Source organism: Oncorhynchus masou, chromosome 31 (assembly GCF_036934945.1).
Source record: "Oncorhynchus masou masou isolate Uvic2021 chromosome 31, UVic_Omas_1.1, whole genome shotgun sequence".
Classification (NCBI taxonomy): domain Eukaryota; kingdom Metazoa; phylum Chordata; class Actinopteri; order Salmoniformes; family Salmonidae; genus Oncorhynchus; species Oncorhynchus masou.
The window spans coordinates 87,479,065-87,497,956 of NC_088242.1; the positions used below are offsets into that span (position 1 = coordinate 87,479,065).

The following is an 18,892-nucleotide window of genomic DNA, read 5'->3' on the forward strand; positions in this document are numbered from 1 at the left end:
GGTGAAATATGAGTTATGAATGTGTTATGTATGGGTTATGAATGGATTATGTATGGGTTATGAATGTAATATGTATGGGTTATGCATAGGTTATGAATGTGTTATACATTTTAAAACTGGGAACCAATCAAACAATGGGATGCCTATCCAAAGACAAGGTCTGCAACCACTGCTGAACTTTGTGTTTTGATGCATCTCAACAAAGGGATGTGGGTGTTTGTTGCTTATCCAATAAGAGTATCCAACCTGATCAAAGGAGGAGACAGAGCCTTGACTGCATAGGAAAATCTTCCTAATAGAATGTCTGTGCTAACGTATGGATATGTTTATTGGGTTCAAGTGCATCCAGTATTATTGTTGGTGTGCTGAATGGGGCAAAAACCTGGCTCCTCTGACCCCAAGACAAATATTATACTTGCTACTCGCCAAAATGCCAATAATAATAGGAACATACTGTACCTATGTGGCAGTGTTTATTAAGGTAGACTCAGCAATATGACGTAGATGCAGAAAGTAAACAGCATATTAGGTCAATTTCCTTCAACAAGCCCGAGGCTCAACTTCTCCGCTGTTTCAGTCCCGTGGCTTTTAAGCTACAACTGTGTGAAGCGAACATGCGCGCTTGCGCAGATACTGTGTGTGACCGTGTGAGAGCAAAGTCTTGCATCTCGCTCATCTCAATATCTGCGGTGTTGCTCGTTGCAATGCCATGACTTAAATGCTCTCTCGCTCTCTTTCACACACACACACACACACACACACACACACACACACACACACACACACACACACACACACACACTGTAATGCGTATTAAAGGGCGGTTGAATTTCACAATTCATTGGTCATGAAGCACGAAAATGCTAAATATCTAAGGTAATGACACCAATGTAATTTTGGTAAACCATCCCTTTAATGCCTATGCATTAATTAATTGTTAGGATTTTTAGTATTTTTTCTAGGCCTTCCCCACTACTTTTCCAACTTTGAACAGGGAGGGGGTGAGTCAATTGATTGCTTGCTGATCACAATTGCGCATGTGCTAACAGTCAGCACGATCAAGAGTAGCAGCCTTAATGCTGAGCAACATTTCATGGAAAAATGTGAATAACACGTGAACATCGCAGTTCAAATATAACCCGTTTATTCGTATCGTTGTGGGATTTTCCTTTTTTCTCTCCCAAGTAATAAGAAATTGCTTTCATTGATAACTACCGCACTGCGCAGTGACGGTTGGGGGAAGTTCACAATTGGAGTAGCTACCCCAGACGCCGGCGGAGTGTCTGTTACATCAAACGCTGTAAAAAGCTACTTCAGAGCAGAGCATCCACATTTGCGTGTTTTCATATCTTTAGGGACAGACATCATACATTTCTTATAGTGGAGAAGTAATTGAAAAACATAAATATTTTTCTTCTTGTTTCAAAAATGGCCGCAGCAATGGTGGAAATGGACGGAAGTATAATGGAGGGTGTGAGTATTTCACACGATTAAAATACACTTTATACTACATATTTTATCAACATGATTTGACATTGAACTTAGAATATGTTTTTACTATGTATATTATGTTTTGTCCTCTTTCAGGGCGGGCAAATTTTGAGAGTATCTGCCGCACTGAGTTGCATCAACGGCGCTTCCATCAGAATAAACAAAATTCGCGCAGGTAGAGGTACACCAGGATTAAGGTATTCATTTCCTAAATCCATGTCATGAATTTGTAGAGTATGTAGCTGGCTAGACGACAACAAAAGCCACATGTCATCCTACTAATATAAGAAAGCTTCATTCGAGTTGCAGTCTAGCCCTGGGGCAATCGCCGGCGTCTCCAGACAGAAGTTTAGTCAATCAGAAAACAAAGCAAAGTTGGTTTAAATTACCTTTATTTTCCAAGCAGATAGAGCGTCAACTTTAATCTGACAATTAGTTGTTTTACAGCCCATGGTCTATAACTTGTCTTATCTTTTGTTTCATATTTAATGGCAGATGCCCACCCTCATAGCTATATTTTTCATGTGATCCTTTGTTGGTAATGTGCAAGCACATGGCAGTTGACTTATTTCTATCAACAACTGAACTAGAATACTTTTCCATCATTGCCTTGTCATTCAGTGCAGATGATATCATAGCCTACATATTGTCATTATTCAATTGAAATAGCTACGTTTTTTTCCTTTCACTGTTAACCCCTTGCCCCCCTTCCCCTTTTCACTACTAGACCACAGCATCTGTCAGGGTTGGAGTTGGTGAGGGACATTTGTTGTGGAAATCTTGAGGGAGGCTCAGTGGGATCTACAGAAGTCACACTCACCCCTGGGAAAATAAAAGCTGGGAATCACACCGCAGACCCACAAACGGCAGGGTAAATCATGTTAGGCTGCACCACCATTATTCCTGACGGCACACATTAAATGGGAGTATGGGACAGACAGTTTTTGGTTCCTAATCTCAGACAATAATTTATTTAACAAGGCAAGTCAGTTAAGAACAAATTCTTATTTACAATGAAGGGCTAGGAACAGTGGGTTAACAGCCTCGTTCAGGGGTGGAATGACAGATTTTTACCTTGTCAGCTCGGGGATTCGATCTAGCAACCTTTCTGTTACTGGCCCAATGCTCTAAACACTAGGCTACCTGCCACACCAAAGAAAAACAGAGCTGTGGATGGCTATCCAAAGGCACTTGTTAAAAACCTTGTTACTATCAAGCTGACATGATACTTGATACCCATATAAACATTACCCAAAACTATGTAGAGTTAGACAATTTCACAAAATAGCAGGATTTTTTTTTTGTTGCCTCAGACAATACAATATACTTCAGTGTCAATTTTTAAATGGAAATTCATTTTGTGTATAACGATGGGGGATACTCACGTTTGGGAGTATGTTACAATATGTTAGTCTCCCTGGGCGGCAGATAGCTTAGCGTTTTAAGGGCGTTGGGCCAGTAACCAAAAGATCACTCCTTTGAATCCCCTGAGCCGGCAAGGTGGAAAAATCTGCCGTTCTGAGCAAGGCAGTTAACCCCCAACAACTGCTCCCTGGGCACCTATGATGTCGATTTTTAAGGCAGCCCCCTGCACCTCTCTGATTCAGAGGGTTTGGGTTGATTTTGGTAGAATGCATTTAGTTGTACAACAGGGAAGGTAAAGGGGAACCTAGTCAATCTATCTCATACTTCTATCTTGTTCTGTTCCAGGAGTGTGGGGCTGCTGCTGCAGGTCTCTCTACCCTGTGCCCTGTACGCTGATGGCCCCTCTGAGCTCTGTCTGAAGGGGGGCACCAACGCGGATATGGCCCCGCAGATTGACTACACCATCAAGGTATGGCTAACCTTAACCTGTGTTGGGAGAGGTACCAGTGGCTGTAATTTAAAATTTGTTTTACCTTTGTTTAACTAGACAAGCCAGTTAAGAACAAATTCTTATTTTCAATGACGGCCTAGGAACAGTGGGTTAACTGCCTTGTTCAGGGGCAGAACGACAGATTTTTACCTCATCAGCTCGGGATTCGATCTTGCAACCTTTCGGTTACTAGTCCAATGCTCTAACCACTAGGTTACCCTGCCGTAATGTGGGTTGTGTTCCTGGGAAATCATGAATTTTAGTTCTCACAAATTCTTAAATACCTTGTCTATAGACAGGCACGAAGATGGACTGCTTGGTTTGTGACTGTCACTAAACATCCTCTTATTTGCCATCTACTTATTTTTAAGTTAGTTTCTTTGTGTTACCGTTATATGTGCTCCTAAAGTCAGTTTTACATTTTCCCCCAGGTATTCAAGCCCATTGTGGAGAAGTTTGGTGTACATTTCAACTGTGACTTGAGAATGAGGTTAGTATCGTCCTCCCTGTTAGATTAGTGTTGGTGTAAAAAATACTGCCTGGTCCCCAAAATATAACCATGCGTGCATGTTCTTGTCTTGAATAGGGGCTACTACCCCAAAGGCGGAGGTGAGGTGGTGGCTAAGGTTAGCCCAGTGAGCGAGCTGAGCCCTGTCAACATGACCGAACGAGGAACCATCTCCAAGATCTATGGAAGGTCCTTTGTTGCTGGGGTTTTACCCTATAAGGTACCATACCAAGCAATGGCTTTGGGTTAGAGTTGCCTATGCATTTTACTTTAAGTTACTGTTATACAGTGCCTATGGAAAGTCCACACCAGCTTGAACTTTTTTCACATCTTGTTGTGTTACAAAGTGGGATTTAAGAAAAAATACTCCATAATGTCAAAGTGAAAAGAGAATTCTACTCATTTACATATTTTTTTTTTTAGGCTAACTGGCTTAACAAATCACAAGTTATATGGACTCACCATGAGGCCATTGGGGATTTTAAAACTGCTGCAGAGTTCAATGGCTATGATGGGCGAAAACAACCGAGGAATAAAAAAACACGGCAAAGGAATTATGTTTGGCCTAAATGCAAAGCCTTATGTTTTTGGGGGCAAATCCAATACATCACTGAGTAACTGCCTCCTTTATTTTGAAGCATGGTGGTGACTGCATCATGGTATGGGTATGCTTGACATTGGCAAAGACTAGGCAGTTTTTCAGGATGAAAAGAAACAGGATTGAGCTAAGCCAGTGTTTCCCACACTCGGTCCTCAGGACCCAAACGGGTACACGTTTTGGTTTTTGCCCCAACACTGCACAGCTGATTTAAGTGATCAAAGCTTGATAATTAGTTGATTGTTTGAATCAGCTGTGTAGTGCTTGGGCAAAACCAAAACATGCACCTTTTGGGGTCCAGAGGACCGAGTTTGGGAAATCCTGAGCTAAGCACAGGCACAATCCAAGAGAACCTGCTTCAGTCTGCTTTACACCAGACACTGGGAAAGGAATTAATCTTTCAGTGGGACAATAACCTACAACATAAAGCCAAATGTACACTGGAGTTGCTTACCAAAAAGACTGAATGTTCCTGAGTGGCCAAGTTAGTTTTGACTTAAATCTGCTTGAAAATCTATGGCAAGACATTTGTGAAGTGCTGGTTCAGGAAAGTTATTGTATTATTAAAAACAAGGTATTTGGTATTTATTAGGATCCACATTAGCTGTTGCAAAAGTTGCAGCTACTCTTCCTGGGGTCCACACAAAACACGAAACAATACAGAATGACATACAGAACATCATTAGACAAGAACAGCTCAAGGACAGAAATACATACATTTTTAAAAAGGCACACGTAAAAAGGAGAGGGGTTATTTAAGATACTCCTTGAAGAAGTAGGGTTCCAGGTGCTTTTGGAAGATGTGCAGGGACTCTGCTTTTCTAGTTTCAGGGGGAAGCTTCTTCTACCATTGGGGTGTCAGGTGAAGAGCTTGGACCAGACTGAGTGGAAGCTGCCCTCCTGTAGGGGTGGTTGGGCCAAGAGACCAGAGGTGGCTGTACGGAGCTGGGGTGTAGGGTTTGAGCATAGCCTGAAGGTAGGGAAGGGCAGGTCCCCGTGCTGCTCTGTATGCAAGCCCCATGGTCTTGTAGTGGATGCGAGCTTCGACTGGATGCCAGTGGAGATTGCAGCGAAGCGGGATGATCTTGCAACCAGAAGGTTGCAAGATTGAATCCCCGAGCTGACAAGGTAAAACTCTGTTGTTCTGTCCCTGAACAAGGCAGTTAACCGTAGTCCGTCATTGAAAATAAGAATTTGTTCTTAACTGACTTGTCTAGTTAAATAAAGGTGTTAAAAAAGGATCTGATGGTTCACGGTGTCGAAGGCAGTGGCTAAATTAGAGGATGAGAACAGAGGAGAGAGAAAGTAAGCTTTGGCAGTGTGGAGAGCCTCTGTGACACAGAAGAGCATTCTTGGTTGAGTGACCAGTCTTGAAGTCTGACTGGTTATCGGAGTTGATCAGACAACGTGTTTTGGAAAGATATTAAAAAATATATAGTTTTTGATTTCAAGATGATTTAAGTGTTGTATTTTTGAGGAGGAGAGCGTCTCCGGTCGTTTTGAAGTCAAGAGTGGACACTTCCAGTGGTCAGGGATTAATTGATGAGGGAAGTGAGGACAGGGAGGTCTCCAGAGATGTTCTGGAGGAGGGGAGGGGTTCAAGCGGGCAGGTTGTTGGGCAGTCAGACCTCCCTAGTTGCAGGATTTCATCTGGAGAGAGAGGAGAGAAAGAGGTCAGAGTGGAGTGGACCAGTTGAATCAATAGGCTGAGTGAATGACTAGCAGATGTCGTCAACCTTCTTTTCAAAGTGGCTGACAAAGTTGTCCGGGGAGGGGGTGGAGGATTAAGGAGCGAGGAGAAGGTTGAAAAGCGTTAACCTCTTGAATCTCCCCATCCCGGATCCGGGATCGTGACTAAAGCCTCAGGCTCATTAGCATAACGCAACGTTAACGATTTCTGAAAATCGCAAATAAAATGAAAATAATGTGCCTGCTCTCAAGCTTAGCCTTTTCTTAACAACACTGTCATCTCAGATTTTCAAAATATGCTTTTGAACCATAGCAATTGACTAATTTGTGTAAGAGTATGCTAAGCTAGCTTAGCATTTTGAGTAGCATTTAGCACGCAACATTTTCACAAAAACCATATAACCAAATAAATAAAATCATTTACCTTTGAAGAGCTTCGGATGTTTTCAATGAGGAGACTCTCAGTTACATACCAAATGCGCAGTTTTTCCTGAAAGCGTCTGTGTGTAGGAGAAATCGTTCCGTTTTGTACATCACATTTGGCTACCGAAACGAACCGAAAATTCAGTCACCTACAACGTCAAACTTTTTCCGAATTAACTCCATAATATCGACCGAAAAATGCAAACGTTGTTTGGAATCAATCCTCAAGGTGTTTTTTCACATATCTCTTCATTGATATATCGTTCGTGGAAGCCTGCATTCTCCTCTGAATTCTGTGGAAAAATACTTGCAGCTGACTTTTGCGCACCAATTTCGGCGCAGGACACCGGGCGGACACCAGGTAAATGTGGTCTCTTATGGTCAATCTTCCAATGATATGCCTACAAATACGTCACAATGCTGCAGACACCTTGGGGAAACGACAGAAAGGGCAGACTTACTCCTCTCGCATTCACAGCCATATAAGGAGACAATGGAAAACAGAGCCTCAAAAATCCTGCTCATTTCCTGGATGCCGTCTCATCTTGGTTTTGCCTGAAGCTCACGTTCTAGGGCACGCACAGAAAATATCTTTGCAGTTCTGGACACGTCAGAGTGTTTTCTTTCGAAAGCTATCAATTATATGCATAGTCGAGCATCTTTTTGTGACAAAATATCTTGTTTAAAACGGGAACGTTTTTCATCCAAAAATGAAATTGCGCCCCTAGAGTTTCAACAGGTTAACTGGGGTTAGAGGCAGAAGCTTGAAATTTATAGTGATAGAAAGTGGCTTTAGCGGCAGATACAGAAGAGGAGGTAAAAATCTGTCGTTCGGCCCCTGAGCGATACAGTTAACCCGCTGTTCCGAGGGCGCCGAAGACGTGGATGTCGATTAAGGCAGCCCCCGCACCTCTCTGATTCCGAGGGTTTGGGTTAAATGCGTAAGACACATTTCAGTTGAAGGCATTCAATTGTGCAACTAACAAGGTATCACCCTCTTTGGGAGGGCTGAGCCGGCCAGGAGGATAAGGGACAGTGCGAGTCATAGGATGTGGAAAGGGAGGGGAGAGTAGGGTCGACGAGGCAGAATCAGGAGATAGAATTTAATATATTTCCCCCCCCCCCTTTTTTCCCCTCCCCAATTTCGTGGGAACCAGTTGGTAGTAGTTACAGTCTTGTCTCATCGCTGCAACTCCCGTACGGACTCGGGAGAGGCGAAGGTCGAGAGCCATGCGTCCTCCTGAAACACATCCCAACCTAGCCGCACTGCTTCTTGACGCAATGCACATCCAACCCGGAAGCCAGCCGCACCAATGTGTCGGAGGAAACACCTGGCGACCTGGTCAGTGTGCACTGCACAGAGCCCGCCACAGGAGCCGCTAGTGTGCGATGAGACAAAGATATCCCTGCCGGCCAAACCCTGCCTAACCCGGGCCGACGCTGGGCCAATTGTGCGTAGCCCCATGGACCTCCAGAATCACCAGAATCTCTGGTGGTACAGGTAGCACTGAGATACAGTGCCTTAGACCACAGTGCCACCCGGGAGGCCCGAAGAAGGATTTAATAGAAGGGAGAGATAATAGGATAGAGGAGGAGGGAGTAGTGGGAGAGCGACAATTGCGACGGTGCATGACCGTCTGGGTAGGGGCTGAGTAGCTAGGGTTTGAGGAAAGGGAGACCGAAAAGGAAGCAAAGTAGTGATCAGAGACCCGGAGGGGGGGTTGTAGTGAGATTAGTAGGCGAACAGCCTCTAGTAAAGATGAGTTCAAGCGTATTGCCTGCCTTGTGAGTTGGAGGGGATTGGGAAATGTTGCGGTCAAGGGGAAAGAGAGAGTTGGAAAGAAAATGTCTTGCTGCTTTTTGCTCTATGTTGCTCTGTCTGTATGCTATGTCTTGCTTGTCCTATGTTGCTATGTCTTGCTTGTTCTATGTTGCTATTGTCTATATTGTCATTGTTTTTAATAACCTGCCCAGGGACTGCGGTTGAAAATTAGCCGGCTGGCTAAAACCGGCACTTTTACTGAAACGTTGATTAATGTGCACTGTCCCTGTAAAAATAAACTCAACTCAACTCAATTAATCGAAGACAGAAGTCTGGAGGTTGAAGTCGCCAAGTATGAAGAGTGCTAAGCCATTGTCAGGAAATTAGCTTATCAAGGTGTCAAACTCATTCCACAATACAGGTGTGCAAAGCTCTTATGAGACTTACCCAAGAAGACTCCCATCTGTAGTCGCTGCCAAAGTTTTTTTCAACATGTATTGACTCAAGGGGGTGAATACATATCTAATCAAAGTGTGTGTATATATATATATTTTTTTTTTCAATAATCGTTAAATGTTTTACAAAATCTTCCACTTTGACATTACAGATTACAATGTGTGGATTGTTAACACATTTTTTAATATGAAAATCCCTTTTAATCCCACTTTGTAATGCAACAAGATGTGTAACAAGTAAACGGGCCGGAGATTTCAAATAAAATATTATTAGTCACATGTGCTAGAATATAACCGGTGTAGACCTTACAGTGAAATGCTTACTTATGAGCCCCTAACCAATAATAAGAATAAGAAATAAAAGCAACAAGTAATTAAAGAGCAACAGTGAGACTATACAGGGGGGTACCGGTACAGAGTCGATGTGCGGGGGGGGCACCGGATAGTCGAGGTAATTGAGGTAAGATGTACATGTAGGTTGAGTTATCTATGTATAGTCACTTCAATAACAGAGCGTAGCATCGGTGTAAGGGGATGTGGGTAATGCAATAAGTCTGGGTAGGCATGCGATTAGCTGTTCAGGAGTCTTATGGCTTGTGGGGTAGAAGCTGTTTGGAAGCCTAGACTTGGTGCTCCGGTACCACTTGCCGTGCGGTAACAGAGAGAAAGTCTATGACTCGGGTGGCTGGAGTCTTTGACAATTTTTTAGGGCCTTCCTCTGACACTGCCTGGTATATAGGTCCTGGATGGCAGGAAGCTTGGCGCCAGTGATGTACTGGGCCGTACGCACTACCCTCTAGTGCCTTGCAGTCGGCGGCTGAGCAGTTGCCATACCAGGCAGGCAGTGATGCAACCAGTCCGGATGCTCTTGATGGTGCAGCTGTAGAACCTTTTGATGACCCATGCCAAATCTGTTCAGTCTCCTGAGGGGGAATAGGTTTTGTCGTGCCCTCTTCACGACTGTCTTGGTGTGCTTGGACCTTGTTAGTTTGTTGGTGATGTGGACACCAAGGAACTTGAAGCTCTCAACCTTTTCCACTACAGGCCCTTCGATGAGAATGGGGCATGCTCAATTTTTTTTCTTCCCTGTAATCCACTATCCTCTCCTTTTGTCTTGATCATGGTGAGCAAGAGGATGTTGTTCTGGCACCACATGGCCAGGTTTCTGACATCGGCGAACTTAACGATTGGAGTCGTGCCTGGCCATGCAGTTATGAGTGAACAGGGAGTACAGGAGGGGACTGAGCACGCACCCCTGAGGGGCCCCTGTGTTGAGGATCAGCGTGGCGGATGTGTTGTTACCTACCCTTACTACCTGGGGCGGCCCATCAGGAAGTTCCTGATCCAGTTGCAGAGGGAGGTGTTTAGTCCAAGGTTCTTAGCTTATTGATGAGCTTTGAGGGAGGGCACTGGTGTTGAACGCTAAGCTGTAGTTAATGAATAGCATTCTTACATAGGTGTTACTTTTGTCCATGTGGGAAAGGGCAGTGTGGAGTGCAATAGATTGCATCATCTGTGGATCGGTCAGCGCAGTATGCAAATGATGTGAGTGATTTGTGTTGGTCATAATTTCTGCAGGTTACCTTAGTGTTCTTGGGCACAGCGACTATGGTTAAAACATGTTGGTATTACAGACTTGGACAGGGAGAGGTTGAAGATGTCAGTGAAGACACTTGCCAGTTGGTCAGCGCAGGCTCGCAGTACATGTCCTGGTTATCTGTCTGGACCTGCGGCCATGTGAATGTTAACCTGTTTTAAAGGTCCTACTTACATTGGCTGCAGAGAGCGTAATCACGCAGTCTTCCGGAACAGCTTGTGCCCTCATGCATCTTTCAGTGTTATTTGCTTTGAAGCGCGCATAGAAGTAGTTTAGCTCATCTGGTAGACTTGTGTCACTGGGCAGCTCTCGGCTGTGCTTCCCTTTATCATCTGTAATGGTTTGCAAGCCCTGCCACATCCAACGAGCAGAGGAGCCGGTGTAGAACGATTCGATCTTAGTCCTGTATTGGCTCTTTGCCTGTTTGATGGTTTATCGGAGGCCATAGCGGCATTTCTTATAAGCTTCCGGATTAGAGTCCCGCCCCTTGAAAGTGGCAGCTCAAGCCTTTAGCTCAGTGCGGATTCTGGTTGGGGTATGTACGTACGGTCACTGTGGGGACGACGTCATTGATGCTCTTATTGATGAAGCCAATGACCGATGTGGTGATCTAGTCACTGGTGCTTCCTGCTTTAATTTTTGCTTGTATGCAGGTTTCAGGAGGATAGAATTATGGTCAGATTTGCCAAATGGAGGGTGATTTTAAGTTTCCCTGTATTAAAGTCCACAGCCAAGAGTGGTGCTGCCTCTGGGGGAGTGTTTGCTTATGATGGAATACAGCTCATTGAGTGCGGTCTTAGTGCCAGCTTCAGTCTGTGGTGGTATGTAGACAGCAATGAAAAATACAGAAACTCTTGGTAGATAGTGTTGTCTACAGCTTATCAAGAGATACTCAGGCGAGCAAAACCTTGAGATTTCCTTAGATATCGTGCACCAGCTCTTGTTTACAAAAATACATAGTCCGCCTCCCCTTGTCTTAACAGACGCCGCTGTTCTATCCTGCCAGTACAGCGTATAACCAGCCAGCTGTATGTTGACAATGTTGTCATTCAGCCACAACTCCGTGAAGCATAAGATTTTACGGTTTTGAATGTCCCGTTGGTAGATTAATCTTCCGTGTAGGTCATCGATTTTACTTTCCAAAGATTGCACGTTTGCTAGCTGAATGTAAGGCAGTGGGGGTTTATTCGTTGGCCTACGAATTCTCAGAATGCAGCCAGCCCTCCAGCCCGTTTTTCTCCACCTTCATGCAAATGACAGGGATCTGGGGAAAGCAGTATGTCATTCCTGTCGGACTCGTTAAAGGAAAAAAAGTATCCTGCCAGTTCGTGGTGAGTAATCGCAGTTTTGATGTCCAGAAGTCTTTTCAGTCATAAGAGACGGTTGCAGCAACATTATGTACAAAATAAGTTAAAAATATAAGTTCCAAACAACGCAAAGAAACAAACAAAAAAAACACAATCTGTGGCTCTGTATGAAAGAGATTCTGTGTACTATGTCATGTGCACAACGTCATTGCTCTCCGGCTCTCTCTCTGCTGTGTCCACTGAGCTGTTGGCCCTGCAACCTTATTGGTTAACGCTGGGCAGGCCTTTTGGTAGCTGTCACTCAAATGAGAGGGGCTGAAGCTCTTTGGGTAGAACTCAAATTCCCACGGGGCTGGCCCACATGGGGTGGAAATTTAGGGAAAATGGCGCAGCTTCAAGAAAACGTTTCTTTCAAACTAGTGATTTCGTGGCTAATTGAGGTAAGACATTATGCTTACAATTGGCTCATTCTCCCCTGTAACTATTTCCGAGGTTGTTGCTGTAAATGAGTGTTCTCCGTCAACGTACTTGGGAAAATAAGGGTTAAATAAAAAATCTTAGTGTATGAGCTACACATTGACACATCCACATCCAGGTTTGGTCCTTATTCCACTTGTGTACTTACAAACAACAGATTAGACCTTTCTGGACAGGTGAAATGCATGTGATGGAGCAGTTTCCTGTCCGTCTGCTACCCCTCTGGACTTAAATGCACATGATAAAATGAAATAGTTTCTGAGATCAGATTTGAGTGAGCTCAAATACTCCTTTTCCTCCAGCTTGCCAAGGACATGGCCACGACTGCAACAAGAGTTATCAGGCGAGAGATAAAGGACCTTTACATCAACATTCAAACACTGCAGGAGAAGGACATGGCCTGTGGAAGCGGCAACGGCATCATGTGAGCGTATTTACATGACATTAACCATTGCATTATCACTCAAATGTATTTATAAAGCCCTTTTTACATTGGCAGATGTCACAATGTGCTTATACAGAAACCCAGCCTCAACTCCAAACTGCAAGCAATGCAGATGTAGAAGCATGGTAGCTAGGAAAAACTTCTTAGAAAGGCAGGAACCTAGGAAGAAACCTAGAGAGGAACCAGGCTCTGAGGGGTCTTCTTTTGGCTGTGCCGGTTGGAGGTTATAAGAGTTCATGGCCATTAAGGCCAGATCGTTCTTCAAGACGTTTAAACGTTCATAGATGACCAGCAGGGTCAAATAATAAGCAGTGGTTGTAGAGGGTGCAACAGGTCAGTACCTCAGGAGTAAATGTCTGTTGGCTTTGAGGTCGAGACAGCAGATGGGGCAGGGAGGGTCTAAACAGCAGGTCCGGGACAAAGTAGCACCTCTGGGGAACAGGTCAGGCTTTCCATCGCCTCAGAGGCACAACCAGGTGGACTAGGGACACCCAGGAGTCCAGATGGTCCTCCGGCAGGGGAGAGCGATGGGAGAATAAGAGGGACACCGGATAAAACTGTAAACACTTAAAAGTTGTCTGTATGACCTCAGTAAACCTGGATCAATCACAATCAATGGTAATGTTTTCTGTGAAGATCTTTGTCAAAACAGTTGCACTAGTGTAGTACATTGGGTGTCATCTGAACATGCTTCATAGGTCGTGACTATCGTGATGGTTATTTTATCAAATTAGTTAACTGTTTAATTGTTACGTGATTCAATTAATCATGTAACAATTAATTCATTAGCAATCTTGGGGCACCACAAAGTTTGTTTCATGAGTTACCGTTTCCCAAATTAACTAAAGAATATCAGAATATATTGTAAAATTAGTCATCCATTCATTAATTATTAGTATTATTATTACCTCATATCAGTCTTTCTGAATGTCGTTGACTTCAAATCTGCATGAACCCTAGTCTAAATGTTTCAGTGATAGTTACACATTGTCTTAATTATTTACTAAATAATCACACAGAATTACATAAACACACACACGATAGATTATATGTTGATTACTAGCATAATGCAATGAAAAGTCCCTAGCGGACTAACCTGATATGACAGCTTGGTACACAAAGAAAAGCGATGGGCATGTTAATTTATTATACATACGTGTGAAGCTATGCTCATGGGAATATGAATACTTTGCACATGAACGACCGCTCATTCTAAAATAATTGCAATGTGTATATATATTTACACTTGTATGTCTTTGTTGTCTCTGTTGAAATTGCCTGGTCCATCTATTGGGAGTCATTCGACAGTCTCTGGTTTGTCCACCAGAGGTCACAGTGTCCTTTGTATTTGTTGTCGTCTTTCTTTGTTTTGGAAGTGTTCGTTAGATTGGAGGGTCTTGTAGTTGGTCTTGTAGTTTTAGACCATTTGTCACGTATTCAGCTCGCGCTGCACGTATACTGGGCTTGTAGTTTAAAACGCCAGTAGCTACGCGGCAATGTACTGGTGTATATTTAAATTGCAACCATTTCAATGTGTTGCCACCGCTCCACGTTTTCTGGTCTACTGTAAATTTCATTAGGAATCCTTTTATGCACTCACCTTGAAGGGCGTGGTTACTGACTTGGCAAAAGGTTTTTATATAAAAATGATCTAATTTAGAAGGTTAAAATCACATTTCATCTTCTCACAAATTGTTTTATATTTAATCATCTGTTGTACAACATTTAGATCTAAACCTGACCCTGTGAATGCGTACACTTTCAGAGATAGTTATTTAGTTTTTACTGTCTTTAACTTCTTGCGGATCAGTGGGACGCTAAGCCAACATCCGGTGAAATTGCAGAGCGCGAAATTCAAAATGCTAAATTTTTAAAATTCACCATTCATGAAAATACAAGTGTCTTACATTGTTTAAAAGCTTAACCTCTTGTTAATCCAGGCGCTTTATCAGATTTCAAAAAGGCTTTACAGTGAAAGCAAACCGTGCTGAAGACAGTGCCCCGCGTACAAAAGCATTACAAACATTTTCCAAACAAGCAGAGGTGTCATGAAAGTCGGAAATAGATCCCTTACCTTTTGAATATCATCCTCTGTTTGCAATCCAAGGGTCCCAGCTACATAACAACTGTTTGTTTTGCTCGATAGTCCTTTATATACCAAAAAAAGTCAGTTTAGTTGGCGCACTTGATTCAGTAATCCACCGGTTTCCCTCGTTCAAAATGCATACAAATTAATCCCAAATGTTACCAATAAACATTGTCCAAACAAGTGAAACAATGTTTCTAATCAATCCTCAGGTACCCTAATATGTAAATAAATGATAAAATTTGAGGAGAATAGTATGTTCATGGTGGGCGAGAGAGAGGAGAGGGGGGGAGGGCTCATCTTTGATCTTCACCCAGGAGGGAAAGTCATGACAGTAGACTGATGGCTTGCATAATGTTTTGTGTCCCTAGTTTGGTGGATAGACAAGAGGTTACTTTCAACAGAACTGCCATGGGTTGTCTCATCTTAAATGCTATCCACCTCTACCACTTTTTTATATGGTGTCTCTATTCTCCCCAGAATCATCGCAGAGTCTTCCACAGGCTGTATTTTTGCAGGGTCAGCTCTTGGCAAGAAAGGTGAGAAATCCATTGTTATTATGCTTATTATGGTCTTTGAAGTGTACAGACCAATATGTACCACTAGTGGGCAACGTTCTACAAAGAAAGACATGCTTGACAATGTTATGATGTGAAACTGTATATAAGCTTGGATGGTGAGTAAAGTTGTGCTTCAACATAAGCATTGCTAAAGCCATACAAGGTAAGCGGTCAACAGCAGAGAATAGGGAAATATTGAGAAAAAGGAAAATGTTGTTGGCTAACATTTTCAAATTGCTATCCTATGCATCTGTAGGTTGTTTTTTTATGTTGTGACCGTTACATGAACAAAACTTTGTTCTATTGGGGGCAGAGTTAGGAAGTGTATGTATCTGAATAATTTAAATATCCAACCCAGCTCTATCCAATGACCTGGTTTGCACCTCCCCTGTGACTCTCTGGCACACCCTCGCACACTGATAACCTCTGGGCCAGTTAATCTTCTAAGAGTAAAATATCTTTTGATTTGGAGTCAGTTTTGCTTTTTAGATCATAATACGATTTGATTATTCTAGGGAGGCCTGATCCTAGATCAGCACTTCTGCTCTTAGACGCTACAAATATGGGCCCAGATAAAATAATTGGGGAAAGAAATATAACACATGCTGAGCAGATTGGCTGTCTAACGCTGGTCCCCCAATGTCTCAGGTGTGTACCCAGACAAAGTGGGCTTTGAGGCTGCAGAGATGCTGCTCAGGAATATAAGGCACAACGGCTGTGTGGACGAGTTTCTGCAGGACCAGGTTAGCAATGAACCACGCGCACACACAGGGGTATTTCACAAAGCAAGCTTGGGTGTCCTCCTGTAAGTTATCTAGAGTCATTGTAATTAACGTATACTTCCAAATTCAAGTTAAGAATGGGTGCTTGACACCATACCTCTCCTTGACTCACTGTCCATCTCACAGCAGCTACTTGAACTTACTCTATTTGAAGTCAGCTGCTGAACTCTTCTTCTTTCACTCTCTGGCAGCTCATCCTTTTCATGGCCTTGGCAAACGGCATCTCCAGAATCCGCACTGGCCCAGTCACCCTACACACAAAGACTGCAATCCATGTGGCAGAACAGCTCACCCAGGTGGGTCCAAAACACATTTTAATTGATTTTCAAAGACTCAATTGATGGGAAAATTAGTACTCAGTGCATGGTTTTATAAAGTCAACTTTTTTATATCAATTTTTTTTCCTTATTCCCAGGCCAAGTTTACAGTGACCAAGGCAGATGACGAGAATGCCAGCAATGACACCTACATCATCGAGTGCCAAGGAGTGGGTGTCACCAACCCTCATTTCTAGCCACACCCATGTGTCTAACCGCCCCTTTTATGTTGTCTCCACCTGCAGCCGTGGATAGAAGAGGCACTGGAGACACTACTGTGATGTCACCTAACGGTCAGATGCTGCTTCTATTTATATTAGGATTTATTGTGGCCCTCGTGGCACGATATTCAAGCAAATGAATTATTGGTTTACAAACGCACAGCCACATGACAGTTGGTCATCGTTGTCTTTTCCCCCTATTGCATTAACTGTCATTACCCTCGTAGCTTGTATAACTCAGGGTATTAATGCCTTACACTGTTATAATAAAAACATTAGATTTCTGTGTAGAAGGGGTGTACGTTTCAGCAGTCTCAGTGCATACAGGCTTTTATGGCAAAAAACAAACATTGTTCATGGTCTCTGTCCCTAGTTGATCATTCTAGTTCCATTTTGCTTCATACGGGGAGGATTTCTGTATTTTGAAAGATATGTCTTGAAAAAGTGATTGCTGAAAAGCAAAACATTTTGGGGCTATGACAACAATGGACTAATGAAACAAATACCAATATGTTGTTTTTGGGTGGAGTTTTCCTTTATGTCAATTGTTTCACTTATTAGAATTTTTTTTTGGTGCATTGTTTGTCACTCAGGTAATGCAGATTAGACTGCAGAGTTGTGTTGACTACTGTATTAGTCAGATAATGTTTAAAAGACAATGTGGAGATTTGTTTTCCACATTGTTTTGAGAAAATATGAATAAAATACCTTATTTTTGCCTTCTCTGAACAAAAGATGATCTTGAGTAAAGGATTTCTGACATATCATGGATTGATTCAGATATCTTCTCACCCCCAGAAATGTGTAGCTGGATGTCTGTCATCACTCATAACCCCTTCATTGCATTAAAAAATTAAATCCATGTCTTTACATATCATGGTAGTGATTCAAACTGTTTTAGTACAGGAGACTATTTAATTCCAGTGAATGACTCGTTCCAGGAATCTTAATGTGCTGAAGAGTACATAGCCATAGCATGGAGTTGCTTGTCTGATAGCTATTAGGTATCTAGCTGACCCAGCTTGATAGCATGGTCATGTTATACTTGCCAACTAATGATTCGCCAGCAAGAACCTTTGCTTTTTGCCATTGCAACTGTTGAGGTGCTTAGTGTTCTTATTCCAGATCATTAGCAGAAATAGCTGCAGGGTTGTCTGACTGGAAAGCATGCAGTCAGACACCTTGAGCATTTCACTGTACTTGTGCATGTGACAACTAAGTCTTCAGGAGTGAAGTGTAGACCTGTGAAAAACCTTGTGCAACTTCTGTCAGCAATGTTGATTTTTCTTCCGCCCGTCTGCAACTACTTGACAACTTTTTCGACAAGCTCTCCAAGTAATGAGGTCAACTATGGTGTGTTTTAGCTTTGCTTGTTGAGTGGTTATGAAAGTGGTGAATGTGTGAGGGCTTGAGGGTTGACTGCAAGGCTTGTTGCTTAGCTAGTTTTGTGGCCTAATCTAATTCTCTTCACTTACCACCAAATGTGTGGACATCTCATTAGTGAAGTTGTTGTGAACATTGAGCTTTTTCTCAATCTCCAGTTATTCACAACCGTAATCTACGTGTGTTGCTGATAGTCACCAATTTCCTAATTTTAAGCTATTGTTTTAGATTGAAACAATTGTTTTTATTGGTAGCTCAGTCACTGTATACCGATTTTACAGTACATACATAACTACAAATTCTCATTAATAAAAACATAGTCCTAAAGTACTACACTCATAGCACCACTATATAAACTTTAGTCTGCTTTGTCTATTTCAGGGACACCCCAGGTCCTGGCTATGTACTCACGGCAGGGGATATTGTGTAATCTTATCAGTTATCATCTTGGCCTGTTTCCTTCCATCTTTTCATCCTTTTTCTCCACCCATCCTGTTTGTCTGTTCTCAGATGCAATAAAAAGTTCCAAACCTTAAAGACCATTTAGGGAGCTGATGTCGGACGTGAAAGTATGATAATGAGAGATTTATTTGCTACAGTACAGCAGGCCTACAATCAGTCATCTCTGCGTTCACAAACCGTGGAGGTGCTGATAGATACAGTATGTCAACACCACATGACTTTAGGGCCGTTGAAGCATTTTTACTGCAAATAAAGCAAGAGAAACAAACTATAGTAATCTTATCAGGTTCATAGTGTAGGAACCGGCCTGAAAATGTACAGTGTAAACAATATACTGTAACCTGTATTTGTCAAATATACACACTTGTGTTGTTCCTCGTCAACCATTGCTTAACCTTTCTGAATTGCCCTTACAATGGTTGCATAAGGGATTATTGTCAACACACTTCTGAAGTGAAAAGATTTACTCAGAGT

General features: G+C 42.7%; 1 protein-coding gene across 1 annotated transcript; it reads left to right on the forward strand.

The window, feature by feature from the left end:
* Nucleotides 1-1,028: 1,028 nt before the first annotated feature.
* On the forward strand, nucleotides 1,029-18,493 carry LOC135524691 (RNA 3'-terminal phosphate cyclase-like). The gene is made up of 11 exons (XM_064952437.1): nucleotides 1,029-1,473; nucleotides 1,588-1,688; nucleotides 2,219-2,362; nucleotides 3,202-3,325; nucleotides 3,778-3,836; nucleotides 3,933-4,074; nucleotides 12,465-12,586; nucleotides 15,174-15,232; nucleotides 15,902-15,996; nucleotides 16,227-16,331; nucleotides 16,451-18,493. The coding sequence occupies exons 1-11, from the start codon at nucleotides 1,429-1,431 to the stop codon at nucleotides 16,547-16,549; spliced, it is 1,095 nt and encodes a 364-aa protein (XP_064808509.1). The 5' UTR covers nucleotides 1,029-1,428; the 3' UTR covers nucleotides 16,550-18,493.
* The last annotated feature ends 399 nt before the right edge of the window (nucleotides 18,494-18,892 follow it).

Coding starts and splice junctions, on each gene's coding strand:
- LOC135524691 (XM_064952437.1), top strand. CDS start 1,429: ATGGCCGCAGCAATGGTGGAAATGGACGGAAGTATAATGGAGGGT. Junction 3,326..3,777: donor AGATTGACTACACCATCAAG/GTATGGCTAACC, acceptor ATTTTCCCCCAG/GTATTCAAGCCCATTGTGGA. Junction 4,075..12,464: donor CTGGGGTTTTACCCTATAAG/GTACCATACCAA, acceptor CTTTTCCTCCAG/CTTGCCAAGGACATGGCCAC.